The sequence below is a fragment of the Centruroides sculpturatus genome, unplaced genomic scaffold (genome assembly GCF_000671375.1).
Source record: "Centruroides sculpturatus isolate CEXI.00-Female unplaced genomic scaffold, Cexi_2.0 scaffold1491, whole genome shotgun sequence".
Classification (NCBI taxonomy): domain Eukaryota; kingdom Metazoa; phylum Arthropoda; class Arachnida; order Scorpiones; family Buthidae; genus Centruroides; species Centruroides sculpturatus.
In genome coordinates this window covers 120,302-142,400 of record NW_019385643.1, presented here as the reverse complement: position 1 = coordinate 142,400, position 22,099 = coordinate 120,302, and the positions used below count along the sequence as shown (strand labels likewise).

Genomic DNA, 22,099 nt, shown 5'->3' with positions numbered 1-22,099 from the left:
AAAATGTATTATAAATATTATTTACACAATTCTATAAGTGATACGTAAGTTTCTAGAGAAGAAAATCGATAATTATTCTTGAATACACGTTAGGTTTTTTCCTGTCGTCCGGATAATTCCGGACGTATCATCAATACTGTCGCAATAATCCGAACTAATTGAGATTTAGATTAACGAGTGTATTATACGCTTTAAGGCCATTTTTTTTAATGTTGTAAGTACTTTACAGGAGCAAATACAAGTAAAAAATTGTTATTAAATTAAATAGAATTATAGAAGGAATAAGCGGTAATGTTTACAACACGTGAGCTGCGAGCGTACAGTTGATAAGTCCATTATTTTAATTAGAAGAAAGGGAGAAGATGTTCGAATTAACGCGACCGTACTGTATTAACTGATAGAAATTTACATAATTTTAATGTAGCACATTAAACTGGATATAATAAAGCTTAGTTTTATTAAATATAATCGTAAGTACTCCTCTTTATTATAATTTTGAATAGCTTTGAGGGATATCGCTTGGTAAATTTTATCAAAAATATTCCAGATCGTGTCCATTTTTCACAATCTATCCTCTCACTTGTCATCATTATTCTCGTTATTACCGTAAAGTAACAGTTTAAAGGTAAGGCATTCTTTATTAAGTTAGAATTTTCTCCAATATTTTATACAAAAAAATACAAAAAAAAAATGCACAAAATTCTTGGAAATACAATATTCTACGGGTATTTTGCATTATTTTTCGATCTTTATTATCTAAATTCGGTTCGATTGTTGTTAGAATTCCGTTGGAGTACGAAATACAGTCTCGAACCGAACATCTGTTCCCATTCAAATTCGAACAAATAACTTTCTTTTTTCTACTAAAAATGCAGAAATATAATGGAACTTTCTTTGTCTCTTTGCATTTTCGATCAAAGTTAGTTGTCGATTGGAGAAAATGCCAAAAAAATGGGGTGGGAAGAGGGAACGAAAGCTGACTTACCACTTCGATCAACTGCGAAAGCTTGAGTTTGATGTGGACGGTTAACGGTTCGGTGACGTTGACCACCGGGCGCACCAACTTGTTGTATCGAGATATCAGATCGTCATACAGCCTCTTGGCGTCCGGATTGGCCAGGGTATCTGCAAACCAAGCAATTATCTTACTTTTAATCCATCAAAATCTTATATTAAGAAAGTTACCAATCATCTAATTATATAATTTAAATTACCGTCGATTAAGAAATTCTAATTCCCAACTTAATTTTCGCGTAAAGATATAAAATATATCCATTCTATTACATTATTTCCGGTAATAAAACCATCGAAAAGTAGACACATTACAAGGTCTTTATGGAGGAGGCACTAAGAATACGTTCCTTGTGAGTTTTAATTTGTTTTATAACCGGAACGTTTCAAAAATATTTAAGTAAATTACCTGAAAGCCAAAGTAAGAATGATTATTACGGATTATTCATCTGCTTTTATGTTTCCTAGTGGCCATCTATCGTGTCACTTCTAAGCATCACGTCTGCCATGTTATTATTATTTTTTTAACATTATGCATTGTATTAATTATAATTACATGCTAATTGCGATCTAGATTTCGGTAGGAATGTTGATGACCATTCCCAATATGTAAGTAATGACGGTGTTCCCTCACCAAAGGCCGAACCCGTGACAGGTGTAATTCTAACTCCACCCTGTTTCACTAAAAGGGTCTATTATGGGTTCAACCACGCTTATAATGGATCCAAATATCTGATACAGACCACCTCAATTAGGTCCAGGGGGGATTTTGACCCGTGGGAATTCGATCCAGGGCCACTAAGCGGTAGACTAACACCTTAACCACTCGGCCACATAATGGTCAATGGGTTTAATTAGAAACGTCCTCTTAATGGCTGCAAGGTGGAAGGATTTAACATGAAAAAAAAGTTTAATTAAATTATTTTTATATTAAGTCTTCGCATATAATCGAAATGCTGTTTATTTATTATTCATTAATTTAATTAATTGCTTGGAGCAAATTGACTGTTTTCGCTTTTTTTTTTTTTCACGATGCAACGTTTTAAAAACTTGTGTTTGCGTATTACCGAAATTAATTTAATGAAATAGCAAACATGGCTTTAAAATTATAATTTATTAATGCTTTGTGATATGTTAACAATACTTTTAAACAGTCCAATCTTTAGAAAGGTTGTCAATGTTATTGACTAATAATTTCTACCATTATTTTTAACTTCAGAATGGTCTGGGAGATAATGAGTGGGGCCATATCTCCCGAACTAATGAACCGATTTTCCTGAAATTTTCTAGAAACATTTTCCTCTAATACCCAAATATACCTGCAAAATTTCAGGAAGTTTCGACAAAAGGCACGAGAGTTATTGGGCTTCAAATTGGGTGAACTAAATTTGTTCCCCCAATATAACACTTTAACCCCCATACATACAGAAATAAAACCACCAATATTTTTTATTTCTCGATGTTTTAATAACCCCGATTCCCCAAAAATCTTGGGGGTCATTTTTTGGAATCATATACCATCGTCAGTTAGTGTGATATTCTAAATTTATACAGTAAAACCTGTTTAAAACGGAACTTTAATAAAACAGAAACCTATCTAAACGGTAAGAATTCTTCGAAATAACGATTTTCTGTGTTAAAAAAGAACCTGTATAAAACGGAAACTTGCCAAATGGGAATATTTAACGTAACGATTCTTTGTTTAATGAATTGTTTACGATGCTGTGTGACGTACAGTACACGCATTCGAAGACGTGTACGTCGAATACGTGCTTAGTTACGTCGTTGAATTCAGAATAAATTACGTATCCTATCACGAAACGTTGTCTTATTTGTTAATTATATATTTGGGGTCGACGGACCCATTCGATCTACATCGAGTAAACACGTATTTTATTCGTTAAATGTATATTTTTACGTTTCTAATTCGAAACAAAACAATCGTGATAAGGGGGTAACGAAAATGATACGTGAACACAAGCAAATATTGTCTATTGTACAGAAAGTTTATTGGATGTTAGATGCTGGAATAGGGAGGGATAAGAGTGATGAGGATGAGCATCACCACCGTATACGTTACTACAGTACATTTACACACTCATCTCAAGATTAAAGTATATATTTGGATTAGATAGATGAAAAATCGAGATCAGATATGGAAAAGATTATTAAATAAATGCAACAATTCTTAACAGTATAACGAAGATGCAAGTGTGGAAATGGAAAATTATCTTTCGATCGTTCGATACGCGATGGATCCAGCTCACGTGCCTTTATCGATTATAGTTTTTCGCCAAGGGGTTCAGCCAATTCGCAGATATCCCACTGAATGACATGACTTTCACTAACTAAATTACCGTTCCATATTATGCAGTCTGTGGCAGTAAACAAAAAGAATTGAGGTTATAGAGGTTCGAATTATATATTACAAGGCTTATTTTTCTATTGATCTATTAATTATTTCTTCGAGATTTTTAACGTACTAACTCTACAAGTATTTTTATGGAGAGAACACTTCTGATACACTTTTTTATTTATAAAAGTACAGTACCTCAGTAACGTTCGATTATATCATTCGTGCCCATTTTAAGTGGAACACCCAGCATAAAGAAATATTATTCGGCTGTCCCATTTATAATTTATCAATAATTAATTTGTTTACAAACGAATTTCGTGTTTAAATTTGGTTAAGTTCTTATAGAAATCAATTGCAATTCCTCCGTTACCAACAAGAAAAGTTTATATTAAATGTCACCATCGAAATTTAAATCGTGAATTTATGTAGAAGAGAACAAATATATGGTGGAACGTCATAAATTTAAAATTTCTAACCATAAAATAAGGTGATGCACGAAGATTTCTTCCATCAAACGAAAAGAAAAACATGTACCTTTACTTGGTATCGTCGAAGCCAAGCGTACTTTAGAGGATCACGGCTGGTGAAGTTTCATAAACGAGCTTTGATCCTTTATAAATACCTTACAAAACGTCATATTTGTGTTGTAACAACGATAACAAAACACGAATAAATTTTTCTGTAGCGTGCGAATTTGATTGGCACTCTCAAATGTGCCATTTTAGTCCGTAGATAAAACGCTTCTTGTGATTCGAATGAATGGAAATGCTTCCTCCAAATTTTAAAAGAAAATTTTGTAAAGAGAAAAATAAGTGGAAGGGGGGGGTTTGAAAATTTTATATACTATAACGCGAAGTCAACTCTGTACATTCTTTATCGAAGTAGATTACAAAAATATAGAAGATATGGCTCACTTTTACTTTATAAAAATAAATATTCTTTTAATCTTTTCTTTTCCGTGCCAACTTCTTTCAAGTCTATTTTTTTTTATCAATATAAAATGGCTTTAAAAAAACTACATCTCGAAGAAAAGATATTAAAGATACACTGTGTGTAGGCCTGTTCTGAAAGGTCACAATATACAATAAGCCTTCATTTATCTAAAAATTCTATATTCTTTATCGTACCGTATACTTTTTCTATGGACTTTTTAAATATTTGAGTGTATAAGTAAGCGTATATCTTACTTTTAAAACGTATCTTTCGGTGTTAAAAATGTTAAAAAGTACTTTAAAATGTTTTTTTTTTTTGTAGAGAACCAACAAAGGCAACTCGCCATCTTTTGATCGCTTCAAAATATCGATCTTGACCACATCGAAGAAGATCGATAAACGAGTTCGATCGCTGTTCGACCGTCTCGTTCGACAAGATGCACTACAATTAAATTTTTACAATCGATATTCGAGAATTTAAACTCTCCAAAACCATCCACAGTGGAGATCGGATGGATCCTTAGAGATTTTCGGAATATTGTATTTTTGTTTCAATAGAAATCTTCTTCTTCTTTAAGAAAGAAATTTTCAATTTTCGAAATAGTAGCGAATCAGAAATCAATATATAAAATATGATATACGTAAAATCGAGGTAACGAGTTAAATCTGATTTGAAGCGTAAATGCACCATAGAGGAATCAAAGTGAAAGCGATTCCTTTCCATTATCTTCTCCACTGAAGGCCTCGATGGAGACGAATAAAGATAAAAAAGGTACAAAAATGTTTTCGGGATTTTTACTTTTGTTGACAGAACAATACGTTAGAGGGAAGGGAATTGAATGACGTGTTGACAACCAATAACAGGAAACGATTTGGATATCGAGCCGCAAACGTCAATCTTATCGATGGCCTTCGAACGAATATTCGCGTGCTTTTACGTGATGAAGATTGATGAAAGACAATAAAATATCACTAAATGAAAGGATGCACTACTAAAGAATGCCAATGTGTCATATGCATAAGTTGCGAGGGATCGATCGATTGTTTTAATATAAAGAGGAATCCGGGTTCGATCCGATCAACACTGTGTGGATTTGTTGATCCGTTTTTACAATGGCGCATTATCCTACGGGAAAAAAAGGGCATTTGTCTGTGTGTCCCCATCAACAGGGTGCCCCGAAAGAATATTTTATAAAAAAAATATTTCTTAAATAACTTCCCTCGAAGAAAAATGACTAAAGTCAATTCTTAATTTTAATTTGACTGGACTCTATCAAGCTATACGTTATTTCTATATATTTATATATATATATTTCGAAGAACTTTGGCTTCTCTTTCCTTTTTAAACAACGTATTCTTTCTAACTTGATTTCGTGTAATAGGCTATAAGTGTTACTTTAAGGCATTGTTCGACTATTTTATTTCTCTCCATTCTTGAAATTGCTTTCTCTTATTGGCTGTCGTCTTGTCAATCACGCTTTCTACAAATAAAAAAAAAAGGAAAACTTTTAATGCATTTTTTCGAGGAAAAAAAACCTCTTTATTTTCTACGTTTCTTCTCACCCATTTATTCCGGTTTTTGTCACGTGTACACACGAAAAAAGTCGGAATTGTAAATCCTCCCATCAACATTCTTAACATTAAGATTTGATTTATTTGTAAACGGTAAGGCGATCTGCCGAGGAGGAATGCCTCAGGGAAGACTTTCTAAGGGAAACTTGCCCCTGTTTAGGTGTTTTATGGGAAACTGTCACCTGTTTAGTTAGAAACACAAAGAAAACCTAGAAATTTAACAGAAACTGATCTCTATTTAGGCATTTTTATAGGAAATTGGCCTCTATTTAGGCATTTTTATGGGAAACTGGCCTCTATTTAGGCTTTTTTTATGGGAAATTGGCCTCTATTTAGGCATTTTAATGAGAGACTGGTCTCTATTTATGCATTTTTATGGGAAACTGGTCTCTATTTAGGCATTTTTTATGGGAAACTGGTCTGTATTTAGGCATTTTTTTATGGGAAACTGGTCTCTATTTAGGCATTTTATGGGAATTTGGCCTCTATTTAGGCATTTTAATGAGAAACTGGTCTCTATTTAGCCATTTTTTATGGGAAACTGGTCTTTATTTAGGCATTTTATAGGAACTGGCCTGTATTTAGTTGTTATAAACATGAAGAAAACCTGGAAAACTCTACGTGTGCATCCCATTGGCGAGGTGCAGATCCGCGATCAACTACCAATGTTTAGTGGTTTCATCCGCTTCATTAATAATTAACAGGTGCGAATTTTAAAACTCACACCACCGAGAACAGAATCAATCATTATATCTTGACATCATAAATTTTTATATAAAGAATGCAGACACGTCCGAAATATATTTACGAAAGAAGGAAGAGGGAAAAAAACAAAGCGAGTTCCCGGAGAAAATCTTTCAAAACATATTAATTTGATAAAAGTGACGTGCGGCGCGATAGAAGATAATATTCTTCGTTCGAACGTATTAAAACGTTACCCGATTGATAATGACTCGTGAGAGGTTAAATGACATGGCCACAGAAAATATCCATCAAAATATCCTAGATAATATGAACGGGGATAGACGTAATGACAAATGAACTGGTCTGAGAAAGCGAAATGAGACTTAATAAATTTTAATGAGCGAATTTACAGAGAATTCTTTCTTAAAATATCTGCATTAATGAGAACGATTGTAATAATAAATGTACTTAATAATATCATAAGAATATAATAAAATTTATATAATACTATGAAATCTAACAACCGTAAATTGCAAAGGATTTTAAAAGTTTATTTAATTTTTAAAGTCAATTCTTATCTATTGAATTGGCTTTGTTTACAATTGCCGACTATGCTACCGATTGAAATAAATAATCCTTGAAAAAATACAAAAAAAAACAGAAGTTTAATTAACTATAAATAAAAGAAAACCACCAAATTCTATTTTATTTTATTTTTATTTTAACTCCAAATACTCTCTTTTCTTTAATTCTTCTTTCTTCTCCGGTATGTTATATAACTTCGCGGGGACCGGACAAATTTGAATTAGGGGTGCCCCCATTCATTCTCTACGAGAGAATTTTTTGGGGTAAATAATTTCTTATAAAAGATTGGTTCGGTGTTTCTTTTTTCGGTTAGGGACCCCAAACAATTGCACTTTTTGACTATAGGATAACGAGAATTCTCCGGAATTTAGAATTTCGATTGGTGTTTTATAATGGAATTTATTCTTTCTCTTGTGTTCCCATTGTAACAACGAAGTAATTTTGTTCAAATGTTTAGACATACTTTTATCTTCCAGTTACAAAAGTCGTCCTTCTTTAGTTCATTTAGCGTTAGACTAAAGTGATTCTGTATGTTCCTGGTAAGTGTACATTGTTCTTGTTTGACACTGTCTTTACATCGATGCTTACTTTAATAGTAGACAATAGAGGAATTTTTCGATGGGCTCTATTTATTCTTCACGCTTCACAATTTCTCTTATAATATAATGAGATAAATTAAAATGTTTACAAGAAGTACAGACGAAATTCTTCAATGGAAGTTGATGACTTTCTCGAATGACAAAATTTATAAAATCGAATAAGCTGTAGATAAAGACTCAAAATATATTTAAATTTACATTTATAAACACCTCATACTTCAACTTCACATGCTTTTAGTGTAATGTAAACACGTATAACTGTGTAAGTATATGTTATATATATGTAAACACTATAAACTGAAGTCATAATGGAGTAGTGTATACATTTTAAAATTCGTTATATTAATTAATATAAATGTTTTCATATTAGCAGAGGGGTGCAAACGGGACCCTTACCCCTCCCTGGAATAAAGAAAAAGATGCCTTATATTATAGTGCGGAAGTAATTGAGATATGTAACATTACGTCTTCGACTATGGGTGACTTTTATACAGAGCTGTATTCTATAGTCTACCGCGAATAAACCCTCCAAAAATTTGTCTCCAAGCTCGGACACCTCCACGAAAAATTTTGTGTGAGTGTCCATATTCATTGTCATGCAATAAATTCGAAAATTAAGGAAGGGAATGCTATTAAAAACATTTCTTTGGTGTCTAGAAAAGGCGAAAGAATTCGTTGAGAAGATTCTATAAGAGACTATCGAATTTTCGGTCGAATGTAAATTCTCTACTCAAACATCTGTTCCTAGCCTTTTAATGTACACATTTTCGCTATTGTTTTTATAAGATTTGCAAACATTTCCTTCTTCCCACGAGTTGCCTTTTTTTCTTTCTTTCTTTCATTTCTATTTTTTCCGGATTAAATAATATTTTAATGTATTTAATAAGATTTACAGAAAGATTACTGTAATAAATCACACAAGAAAAAAAAACGCTTGGGGACAATTTTAATCTTTATTTACTTTCTCTAAAGGATTTTTATGGGTTGGTTGGCAACAGTGTAAAAGTAAACGACGGTGGAAGGAACAGGTCGAATGGGAGGAGGAAGGAAACAAGAAAAATTACTCGAGGTTTATCCGAACGAAAATCAGGATTTGGGAACAAAAACACGCGACACGAATAGCCCCGGGGATTACTCCTTTATCTTTTAAGAGATTCTTTGGTTCTTTACAAAGGATTCGGCGCCTATACTTTAATAAAATGTCATCGATCGGAGGAAGGTCGCGCGCGCGGCCATTTCCAGAACGTCATTTCCGACTCGAGACCTAGAAAAGCAACGAATAATTAATGCCTTTCCGGTAAATATTCCAAGCCAGAAAACGGAAGTCGAGTAATAAAAATGCTAAGTACAATAAAGGGGGATTAATCATTCGACCCTCGGTTGGAGGTGGCGGCCGACACGTTCCTTAATAAAGGCAACCTATTCGATCGATAGGGCTATTATTAAAGGGCCGCTAACTACTCGATTAAGAAAGAAAGTTCGGATGGCATCTCTTTTTTCTCTCAAACCCTCTGGCATTAGCATTTATGTAGACAGTAAATGCCGGGGTGGAGTTATCGTGACTTTTATTTTTATCCAAAGAATTCTCCCAAATATTTCTTTGCGTTCACAATTTCTACACGCGACGTCGACAAAATTTTGGAAATAAAATAGCCTTTTAAACGGTGCCACGTCACTTCCGCTGCTCGTACGTGTTCGTATTTTCCGAGCGGAGTGTAAGTATACGCTCCATCTCCAACTTTCTATACATTACTGGATATAAAAAAGTGAGCGTATAATATTAAAATCAATCTGAAAACTTGGTGGATTTCCTTTTTTTCGTGTAATTTCAAACGAAATTCTAAAATAAAAAACATTACAACAAAATTCCTAACGAATCGTCACGCGCGCCGGATGTGCCTTGGGTGGTGGTTTCCGTATAAAATCGAAACGGAACTTTACAAAACGTCAAATTTCTTTTTATTCTTTTCTAGAAAATGCTCGAAGACAATAGAAAAAAGCTAAAAAATATTCTATTTTTAAAGAAAAGAAGTACAGTACACGACTTTTCACCATTATAGACGAGAAATTGACAAATATATACAGTGTATTATTTAATATTAAACCACTAAAATACCTTAAATTAGGGCATAGATTCGAATTATTATAATAAACATTAGATTAGGAAATTCTACAAAAGACGTCGAGTAAAATTTTCTACTACAGTAGACCCCTCCCTATAAAACTGTAGATAATTCCGTTTTATATGAATTCCATGTTGTACGAGTCACTTAGATTTAACAAATACGTAAGCCGTTTACAGCCCGGCACACGTATTTGTAAAATCTAAGTGACTCGTATAACACGGAATTATCTACAGTGTTATAGGGGGGAGGTCTACTGTGATTTATTCCAATGCTGAAATATTATGATAACAATAAAGTTAAGTAAATTCTAAGCGATTCAATTCGCTCCAAATTTGATTTTTATTATAAGATCTCTAAACTTTTTGTATAATATTAATAAGATGTAGTTAACGCTCCCGTAGAAATAATGGTTTAATCTATTATTATCATTCACAAACACGGTAATTAGGAGCGAACAAATTTCGATTGGATGAGCTGTCAAAGTACAAAATGTAATTACATTAATCTCCCGGATTTATCTATGGAATTTGTTTTCCAAAAGTCATTTTTCCACCATTCGATTGATAGTTGATATTTCGTGTTCGTCCAGCTAAAGGGGGTGAAACGAACACTCTTTATTTCTCTCTTTATGTGACCAAATGTGGTAAACTATCAACGCTAACGATTCGAACAGAAGGTTGTCTCTCTCTCCCCCTCCCTTTCCCTCTCCCTCCTTCTCTCTCCCTCCCTCTCTCCCCCTCCCTCTTTCCCCTTCTCTCCCTTTCTCTCCCTCCTTCTCTTCTCTCTCTCCCTCTCTCTCCCTCTCTCTCCCTCTCACTCTCTCTCCCTCTCTCTCCCTCGTTCTCCCTCTCCCTCTCCCTCTCTCTCTCTCTCCTCTTCTTCTACGTGATCTGCTTACCATTTTTTATTCTGTCTAACAATTACGTCGAGCTCCTCCAAAAATCTATTCGTTACTTTTCTCTTGACAAGCAATAATCTATTTAATCTCGATTCGTCTTACTTGTTAGTCGAGATATTTCATTGGTAGATTACGTCCTCGTTGGATGCATTATTTCTCCATTGTTCCAATGAAGTAACTTCGTTTGTTCACTTTATAAATTATCAATTAAACCTTGTAAAGTTTTACTTGAAATGTAAAGAAAGTTGGTGGTTTTTTACTGTGTGGATGGAGGTTTATATTTGCATTTGGGAGAAGGAATTTCTTCACTTATTTTGAAGCTTAATAACTTCTTTACGTTTTATCGAAAATTTCTGAAAATTCGCTGGAAGTTTTGTGTTTTAGTGAAAATAATAATATTAAGTTTTGGTGTTTAAAGGTTAAAAAGGTGAGAAGATAGAAGAGGATCACTTGTCGGACTTAATGAAGATTTTACTCGTTATTAGCATTTACAACTTTTGTATAAAACTTTTCTCAACCCTCGAAATTAAGCTTTTTACCATTTTATAATAATTAATAATATAAAAATTTATAAATAAAATCCACACACAATTTTAACCTTTTTTTTTGCAGGGAAAGTCATGCAACTTGTTGCTGTATTTTCTTTTACGTATCACTCGATATATAGGCTATATTGAAAAATTGTAAGAGTAAGTTATCTGAGAAAATAGTATAATGTATTAAAAATAATTATTTATAAGTTAGATAAATGTTCTTCTAATTACAACAGAAAAGAAAAGTTCCTTCCTCTATGTCTAATTCTCTCGATAAAGATCCAGAGAAGAGATAAAGTTCGGTCGACCGAGAGAAAGAGAATTAGATACTCCTATTGTTAACACTATATTAATAGTAAGAGATGTAAACAATAGGAAAATCTAACGATAAACTCCATTAAAGAAGCATCAAAAATACCGTGACTTTATATTAAAGACAAAAACACTCCTCGTCTTTGACCTTTCGTAAATATTAATTAATCATGTGATTCGGATTTTAGGAAAAATCGTTAAGTTACTTTAAATATATATTTAAATGGTAACGCCTATGTAATTCATTACAAAGAGACGACAATGCAAAAAAGAATAGATTTGTTATTTATCAAGTTAACAAATTTATTAAATTTTAACTGAATTGCCTATTTAATAAACTCGATATAAAAAAAAATATACTTTCTGTTAACTAAAAATAATAAATAACGTGTCAATCTTCGAGGATTTCGAACGTAGAACAATGTCAAAGATGATGGAGAAGATTTCGTGTGTCATTTTACATTAATAGAAACGATAAAATATAATCTGCAAATAAAACAGAGAAAAGAAAATCGAAAGTTAAACACTAAAGAATCATAATACACTTTCTATCTAATCACATATAATTAAATAATTAAATATTAAGACACGCTATCTTATACGAAACCCCCAGTCTTAATAAGCAGTATAAATTCATATATATTTTACATTATATTTTCAAGATAATATGATAAAGTTTATGATTGTTTCCTTCAATTTTTTCTTGGTATAGAAAGCGATTTAATTAATGGAGAAGAACAATTATCATTTTGGGATTTAAAAATGATTTTAAACAGAAAAACATCATTCATAAATAAGTTAGAAAAATCGATTTAATTCTATTTAATTTCTCATTTTCCTCGTTTGTATTACATTATCCTATAAATGTACGTAAGTAAATATAATAATTTTAAACGTAAACTAATTACTTTACATGTAATTTTTAAATGTTCGTCGTTAGTTGACTGTAAATTAATAAATTTATGCTTGAACGCTCTCTCTCTCTCTCTCTCTCTCTCGTTTTCCCTCCACCCGTTTACGGTCTCCTTGTTTCTTTTATTCGATTCGATGTCGCTGTAATCCTGATGATTCAATGGCGACAACAAAATCAGTCTCGAACAGAACCCGTTGCATAACCGCTCTTTTGTATTGAATAGACGTCTCGACGACGCCCTGTAAAGCTGCTTTTCCTGCACGACTCGGAGAAGCACGGCAGGGAAGCCGACATTAAACGAAAGTACGATTTTTCTTACGTAATAAAACTTCTTCCCTATAAAAATTCGAGTAAAATTAATAAGAAGCAAGAATTTCATTCGTCTGTAAATGGCTTACACTTATATTTACAATAGGAATTTAAAAAAAAATAAAATTTAAATAATTTTCCTCTTTCTACATCTTTTAGAAAGCGTATTCTCATCGGTATTTTCCTCTCGACACTTCAAAATAAAGCTGTCTTTATCAAAATGCAAATCTAGGAAATTTGTTTATCATAAGCAAAACGATTCGGGAGGAGAGAATAGAAGAAAAACACGAATGGTGAATATATTTAGTAGAGGAGGATGACAAATTTGTTAAGATACCTTGACGGATAGATTCTCCTCCCACTCTTAAGGTCGATATTAATTTCGAGGGTTTCTCTCCTTCCTCGTCGACCATTTTGATTAACGAGAACGAGAATCCGCCGGCATTTTAAATGTCTTTTGCACTAATTCACAAATCACTCTAACCGGAAGCCGAAAGCGGATGGAAAAGATTAACTTCCGGTCCTATCCGCGGAACGTTCACAAACCGTTCGTTTATGATAAACTACTGGATCCGGAGAGATGCAATTCTTTTTTTTCTTTTGGAGAATGGAGAATGCTCACTCGGGGCATTCTCCATTACAGTTCTCATCTATAATAAAGATGCGGTTTCTCTTTCGCTTCCATTCTAAAAGATGGAAGAAACAGTAGGAGGAGCGCTGCAGATTTCCTCTGGAAGCAAAACGGATGAGGCGGATGCGGATGAAAGAATCCGTCTGTATCGATCGCTCGGAAGATTCTCCTCTAAAAGAGAAGGCGTATAGACTCGTGCTTTAAAATTGAAAAGCGCAAAAAGGATGAGGATCAGCAGGATTCCTTTCATTATATAAGACGAAATTCATTTACTGATATGTCGAGTATTTAATAAACTTTACATCATACACGCATACCGCTGTTTAACCGAAGACTAACGAATAACTAATTACCTGTTGAAGAGGGGCCTCCCAGCATCCATCTTCCCTTCAGAATTTCAACTGTAATTCTATAAAAATGCACGTTTTCTCTACTTATTTTGATTTATAAACCTTCGCTTTTCGCTTACATTCTTTTGACTCTCGGATGCAATTATTTAAAAAGAATACAAAGAAGGGGGATTGTTTTTTCTTCTTCAATCGCGGTCAAAATATTTTAAGAAGTAAACGAGTTTTGATCGAGTTGGTTGGCGATTTTTTTTACCTTTTCTAATGGTGACTCGTAAAATTTCATACACGTAATCAATCTCTCCATTTTTTTTCTATCCAACTATCATATATAAAGTGAGTAGAACGTGAAGGTATGTTTTTTACTTCCTCCTCACAAAATCTATAATAATTTTTTAATAGTGGAACGTACTTCCAACCTGTGTTTTTTTGCTTTTTAACTTCCGAGTTAACTCGACACTCTTCTCCTTCCATTAGAAAATGGCAGGTAGAGAAAATTCCTGTAGAAGTATTCAATCCTTTCTAGCATTACGCGACACCAAAACTGTTTCTAAACGGATAAAACTGTTTATCTGCGGGAAGTCGATACTAAAACTAATTGTAGGACTTCCCGTCGGGAGTAATTATCCGACAGTAACCAGGCAAAACCGATATCTGGAAAGAGGAAAAGACAATTGTAAAAATAAATAAATAAATAAAAATTGAAATTTTTAGCCGGAAAATTCAACATCGAGCATCAAAAAATGGGAAAAATAATTAACTTATTCGTCTAATTTTTGTTTGTTTTTTTTCTGCTCGTTTCTTTAATCTAATTGCGAAAGTATCGAGTAAATTAATAATAGAAACAAAATGAGAATTATCTTAAAGAAGTCGGGATTACTTTCCAAATCGATATACAAGGATTTAATGCAGTTCCTGATGCAGTTTGTAAGAGTAAAAAAATAAAAAAAAGTGAAATAAAATAAAATAAAAAGAGAATTCCACGTAATGCGATGAAGAGGATGCCTACAGGATCACTTACTGAGATCACTAGTATCATTTGTAAAAAAAAAAAACAAATCGACGAGACAGATATTCTTATTTTTATTTTATTTTTTCTCCCCCTCCTCCGCTCTTTCCTTGCGACGAATCTATTTTAAATACGTTAATTTTCACGAAAATTTCAAGTAAAATTTTGCTTATTACTTTAGGATTAATATAAATTTCTTTTTTTTAAATTTACTCTTAAACTTCTCATGCCACCCTCTATGCATCGATCGGTATGATCGATCAACGATTACCTTCGGATTTAGCTAAACTTTCACTTTTATTTTAATCCCCTCCCTCCTCCTCCTCCTCCTCCTCCATCCTCTCTCTTCCCTTTCCACTCCTCGTTCTACTTACTCCCTTTTAATATAAATGTCTTTTCGTAATAAATAATATGAATTTTAAAATCGAGATTACGCCCGGTTGGATACGACCAACGAAATTTTATATAAGGTCACAAAATTTTATGAAAAGTCACGTGTAGATTTAAGACACTTCTATACGATTTTAATATTAAATGGTTACGTAGGAAACGGTTAAAAGAGTGACAAGTACGTCACAGTATCTAAAAGTTTGGAATTCTTTCCTCGGGGATACCACGAGTCATGCATTTATAATTTCTGACAAGGCAGGTTGTCAATTCCGACCGAAAACTTTACGAAATTGTGACGTACTTGTCAATTAAATAGACATTTTGCATTTACCTTCTTTAATATTAAATAAGGAATTTCCAAATCTACTCGCTTTCTCCTACCTTTTAACCCGGATCCAAAAGAAGAAGAAGAAGGAAAAAAAAAGGAGCAGCAAGATCTTATGGGAAAGTAACAATGTCCGTCAGGAAAAAATCCGCATTTTTCTTCTAAAATTTGCCTTTTAAAAGTTTAATTTTTTAATGTCTTTTCCGTGTTTTTTTATTCACTTCTATTTTTTTGTGTATATATTTTTAAAACTAAAGCGTAATGAATATTTAACGAGAACGTAAATGCGTGTAGAATGTACAGTACAGGATACAGAAACGTTAAATGGAGGTTTTTTCCTACTCCCCTCGTTTCTACTTATTCGTGGATTATCGCTTAAATGGGTTATAATACCGGTCATTTTTAGAATAACACGTGATGTTTGTCGAGGATATATTTTCCCTACATTTAATTTTAATTAAAAATTAAATGCGTGTTATTGTGACGTATTATGATGGGATGAAATTTTTAATCCTATTTTTGATATAAAAATCACGCAGTCTTTGGTTCAGACTGGAATATATAGTTTATTGACTAAGTTTTTTATAACTGGTCTTGATTTTCATATAATTAGCTCCATTCTTGAGCTTCTTTCCATATCTAGTCTCAATTTTCATCTATTTAGCTCCATTCTTGAGCTTATTTCTATATCTGGTCTTGATTTTAATTTATTTATCTCCATTCTTGAGCTTATTTCCATATGTGGTCTCGATTTTCATCTATTTACCTACATTATTAAGCTTATTTCTATATCCGGTCTCGATTTTCATCTATTTACCTACATTATTAAGCTTATTTCTATATCCGGTCTCGATTTTCATCTATTTACCTACATTATTAAGCTTATTTCTATATCCGGTCTCGATTTTCATCTATTTACCTACATTATTAAGCTTATTTCTATATCCGGTCTCGATTTTCATCTATTTACCTACATTATTAAGCTTATTTCTATATCCGGTCTCGATTTTCATCTATTTACCTACATTATTAAGCTTATTTCTATATCCGGTCTCGATTTTCATCTATTTACCTACATTATTAAGCTTATTTCTATATCCGGTCTCGATTTTCATCTATTTACCTACATTATTAAGCTTATTTCTATATCCGGTCTCGATTTTCATCTATTTACCTACATTATTAAGCTTATTTCTATATCCGGTCTCGATTTTCATCTATTTACCTACATTATTAAGCTTATTTCTATATCCGGTCTCGATTTTCATCTATTTACCTACATTATTAAGCTTATTTCTATATCCGGTCTCGATTTTCATCTATTTACCTACATTATTAAGCTTATTTCTATATCCGGTCTCGATTTTCATCTATTTACCTACATTATTAAGCTTATTTCTATATCCGGTCTCGATTTTCATCTATTTACCTACATTATTAAGCTTATTTCTATATCCGGTCTCGATTTTCATCTATTTACCTACATTATTAAGCTTATTTCTATATCCGGTCTCGATTTTCATCTATTTACCTACATTATTAAGCTTATTTCTATATCCGGTCTCGATTTTCATCTATTTACCTACATTATTAAGCTTATTTCTATATCCGGTCTCGATTTTCATCTATTTACCTACATTATTAAGCTTATTTCTATATCCGGTCTCGATTTTCATCTATTTACCTACATTATTAAGCTTATTTCTATATCCGGTCTCGATTTTCATCTATTTACCTACATTATTAAGCTTATTTCTATATCCGGTCTCGATTTTCATCTATTTACCTACATTATTAAGCTTATTTCTATATCCGGTCTCGATTTTCATCTATTTACCTACATTATTAAGCTTATTTCTATATCCGGTCTCGATTTTCATCTATTTACCTACATTATTAAGCTTATTTCTATATCCGGTCTCGATTTTCATCTATTTACCTACATTATTAAGCTTATTTCTATATCCGGTCTCGATTTTCATCTATTTACCTACATTATTAAGCTTATTTCTATATCCGGTCTCGATTTTCATCTATTTACCTACATTATTAAGCTTATTTCTATATCCGGTCTCGATTTTCATCTATTTACCTACATTATTAAGCTTATTTCTATATCCGGTCTCGATTTTCATCTATTTACCTACATTATTAAGCTTATTTCNAAGTTACATCCTTCTAACAGGAAAAGTAACTTTCGTTATCATGGAATTATAACAAAACCTGCCAATTCAATATAAATGGAAAAAAAATATTATATGGAATTGAACGAAAATGAAAATTTGTTTGATAATTCAACTACGCTTGTTAGAGAACAATAAAAACACTACACTCAACAAGCCACCAATAAAACTCAACTGCCTAACCTATAACCAAAGTCTCCTTTTAATTTGTTTTTTTAAAAAAGCGCTTGACAAACTTGCCCCGCATGCCGAAGTTGCCCCGGTCTCCCCTATATCCATATCTGGTCTCGATTTTCATATTAATTTTTCTAATAAATAACAGTTGAAGATAACGTGCTACATGAAACCAGGAATATTTAATTTTTTTTTACCATTAATTCCCAAGAATTGATGGGATTTCTGATACTCATCCAGATGTTTATTCTCAAACTTTTCTCTATTATCCCGGATCGGATCGTCTACATATTCCAACCGATATTTCGTTGTTGTTTTCGTCCGAATAGATGCCATATTGAAAACAGGTCCTTGTAGAATCGAGTGTGGACGGGGGTAGTAAAATATTACGCTGTCCTCTCACAAAAATGCGGATCGATGATATCGTATTCCGGTCCATAACGTGACAAAAATGGCAGATGTACTGTACCATCGTATGGTTCTCCAATTTTTCTCATTCGAATCCATCAAAATTTTTACTCCACAGGGATCGAAACTGATCCACACGTTAAAACGTCATCAATTACACGTTAATTCGGCGTTTGATCCGAATTCGAACCCAGTGTACATCCACATAACTTATTAAGGACAGTAGTGTTTGAGCATCCTTCTCCTCATATACATTTATCCACTCGTGATAGGTGGATCAATGTACATAATATTATATATAGAAAGCCTGATAACTATATATAAACTTCCGGTCACGTGATTTCAATTCCAAATTTCCTCCAGAACGGTGTTAAAGGTCGGCACGAGTCGATTGTTATCAGGAAAAGTATGATGTACAGGGGCAAGATGCTACGTTAATCGAGACCAGATATGGAAATCTTAAAATTGACGTAAAGTTTTTTAATTAAAAGATAATTAAAAATTGAACCTCCTGTCATTATGTCCACACAACAATAAATAATTGTTGATATTTTTGTTTATTTTGCAATTAAATAACAATTAGTTTAAACGGTCATTAAACATTAAGGGAAAATTTTTGGAAACGTTTCGAACGGAAACGATGTCGAAAAATCTTTTAATAAACGCAACCAGATGCAAATAAAGTAAAGAAAATAAGGAAATAATAATGGAATTACAATCGTTACCATGGAAATACGAAAAAGGAACGTTCGTTTGATTGTTCTACATACGACAATTAACAAAATTAACGATATTCTAACGAATTTTTTTTTAAATGTAATAAATAAGTTTCTATTTTTTTAAATTAAATACCAATCAATTAGGAGGGAATTCGTAAATTTTCTGTTGTAGCCAAAGTAATTTTCAGGAAAGCCGGGATGAAACGAGATTTTGTATGGAAGAACAAGACGTTTCTTTATTTTTGTCAGTAGTTTCTCGTTTTTCCAAATTCGATTCGGGAGAAGGACCCAAAAAAAAAACATAGAAAAAAAAGAAAACAAAAAATAGAAGAAAGTATTGTCGAAACAACCCGAAGCGTAACGCTCACTCCTCGCTTTTGTTATCCCAAATCGATTTCCTTCGGTTATAGAAAGATTCCTCTGGTTCTACACAAGAAAAATAAAGAATCCAATCCATTCGAAATCCACGAATTTGTTCGAGGGAAGGTTTCAACCAGAGACTTATTATTAATATACTTCCTCTCCTAGTGAAAAGATTATCGACGTATTGTTCCCTACTAATCCACCGATTGGAGGGAAAGTAAACGATAACAATCCCCTGAACTAATCACGTCTTGCAATAGAAATAAATATAATTAACTTCCGATTATTAAAGGTGTTAGAGGTCGTGATGTAATCCCGGATCGATAATCCGCCATTTTGGAAATTAGGATTTATATTTTCGATTCATTCTCACTATTTATATAGAAATGAAAATCTTTAAGATGGGATAATCGAAAGGGATAACAAATTCTATGAGTTTCGGAGCCGCCTTTCTAGTTTCTGTCATAAAGTAAATCATGCCAAAGAGAGAATTTCGAATTGTTTAGTGAATTGTATCGTTTCTATCAACAATTGGAATGTATAAAAAAGCTGGAAACATTGTTGCTAGACTTCCTCGGCATCCTTAATAATTGCTATCATTACCTTTAAGTTTTCAGATTGGTTTGGGAGATATTAAGGAAAATGGGCCATATCTCCCGAACTAATAATCCGATTTTCACGAAAATTTCTAGAAACATTTTCATGTAATACAGGAACAATCCTGCAAAATTTTAAAAATTTTCAACGAAAGGCACGTGAGTTATTAAGCTTCAAATTGGGTGAAAAAAATTCTCTCAAAACACACGTGAAGACATACACTCTAATGAAAATTCGCCCTCTCCATTGATTACTCCATAATTTACGTATAACACTTTAAATTACAAGCACGGCGTGCTTAATTATTACAGATCAATCCGGAAGTGACGCAATCCAATTTAATCGTCGTGACATAAAAACACCCCTTTTTACTCTTCGAATTTTACACACTTCCTCTACTGATATTCTTGTTTGGATGTTTAAATTTACATAAGGAATATAGAAGATTTTGTTTAAGCCATGCATAATACATAAGGAGTGAAGGACCCCTCCGAGGAATCTTTTTTGACTACGTCATTTCCGTTTTTTTTAGGAAGGAAGAGGGAAGAGAATACTCGATGATCCGTTTATATGATCGTCATCGTAAATTGCGGTGCTTTAATTAATTAGGATGTCGTCGGCACGTATAATTAAATTTTAGTTTTGGCATTAAAACGAAATAATTAATTTGTTAATTAACAGAATTAACTATTGTTTTTTTTTGCCACGCTTAAATTAAGGAATACCTGACGACAAAAATGAATGACGTCTCTCCTTTACCTGTTAAGTTAAACGGTAATAATGGGTTTAATACGTCACGAATCACGCGAATTACCCCATTGTTTTTTTTTTTCTTCCTTAATTTTAATAAGAAATCTGTCGATTAATTAAAGATTTTCAAACATATTTAATGGGATAAGATTTCAAGGGATCGTAAATTTAACCATGAGAAATTTATGGCTAACTTTATGGTTCCTAATGAGGGAATGGATAAGAGGGAGAGTAATTACTTCTAATTTTATTTTACGTGCAACAGGCGAGTTCGAATGTAGTTTAACTAACAATGGTAAATTATTTTTATCCAGGAGACATATTTAATGATTTCTTAATGTTCTTTTCTGTGTATTTAATTGTAGCACGTTCGTACGAATTTATTATTTTCTCCTTTGTTATATATAACACAGGGAAAGTGTTGATATTTTGCAGGGAGGTTTATGATGATTCTATTAAATTTTGGTGGTTAAAGATCAAAGGAGTGGGAAGATTGACGGGGGGGTTCATTTCTCTAGTGAATTTAGACGTTATTGGGATGAATTTTAAAATTGCAAACCTATAAATTCCCACTGGTAATCCATCAGTCTGTCTGCCCTTCCTCAATCTCGAGAACGGAATTAGATAGATGAAATACAATACCAGAAATGGAAAGATTAGGAGCCGGAAGTTCTTATATTCTTAATTGTCCCCGATTAAGAATATACGAATTTCCGGTTTGAAAGAATAAAGATAAATTCGAATCTAAATATCGGTTTAGTAAATGCGAGAAAGCAATATTCTCCTGTCTTAAACAGATAAATATACCATTTCTGAATGCTGCCAAGCGTATCTAAAGTCATAAATGAAAGAAACGATGACAATATTTCAAATAGCACTCTATTATATAATTCAATATAAAGAGTAACGGTCGTTGTTGCCGCTTCTTATTGTAAAATCTATTATCTTTCAGGTCTCTGGAGGATGTTTACGCCCATTTCTTTTGATACTACCCATACACAATTCATTGTTTTTGCTTTCCGATATGAAATGAAAGTATTAAAATGGAAAAATTTACTAAATCAGGAAATATTTTATGTTATAAATAAAACAATTTGAAAAAATAGACAAAAGATTTTCAGTTTTTTTTTCGATCAGCATGACTCATAAAATTTCGGTTTTTATTTTATTCTTTCGTGTATAATAGAGAAACAAAACAATGCGGAATAAATTTGCTAAATGTACTCTTGGTTATCCCTAAATGTTAAGTTTTAATATAGCAATAACATGGGCTAAAAGCTGGGTATACATGAACAGATACTCTTATCTGGCATACCTGAACAGATGCTCCTATCTGGTATACCTGAACAGATGCTCCTATCTGGTATACCTGA

At 32.7% G+C, this 22,099-nt stretch overlaps 1 protein-coding gene across 2 annotated transcripts in view; it reads right to left on the bottom strand.

Moving 5' to 3' along the window:
* LOC111640832 (acetylcholine receptor subunit alpha-like) overlaps positions 1-22,099 on the bottom strand; it is a 102,981-nt gene that overhangs the window by 17,366 nt on the left and 63,516 nt on the right. For both annotated transcript variants that reach the window (XM_023386901.1, XM_023386900.1), the window contains one exon: positions 986-1,125. Coding sequence is in view for 1 of the 2 variants with exons in the window: in XM_023386900.1 (XP_023242668.1) it covers positions 986-1,125 (140 nt within the window). In the remaining variant the exon portion in view is untranslated. The remainder of the gene's footprint in view (positions 1-985; positions 1,126-22,099) is intronic.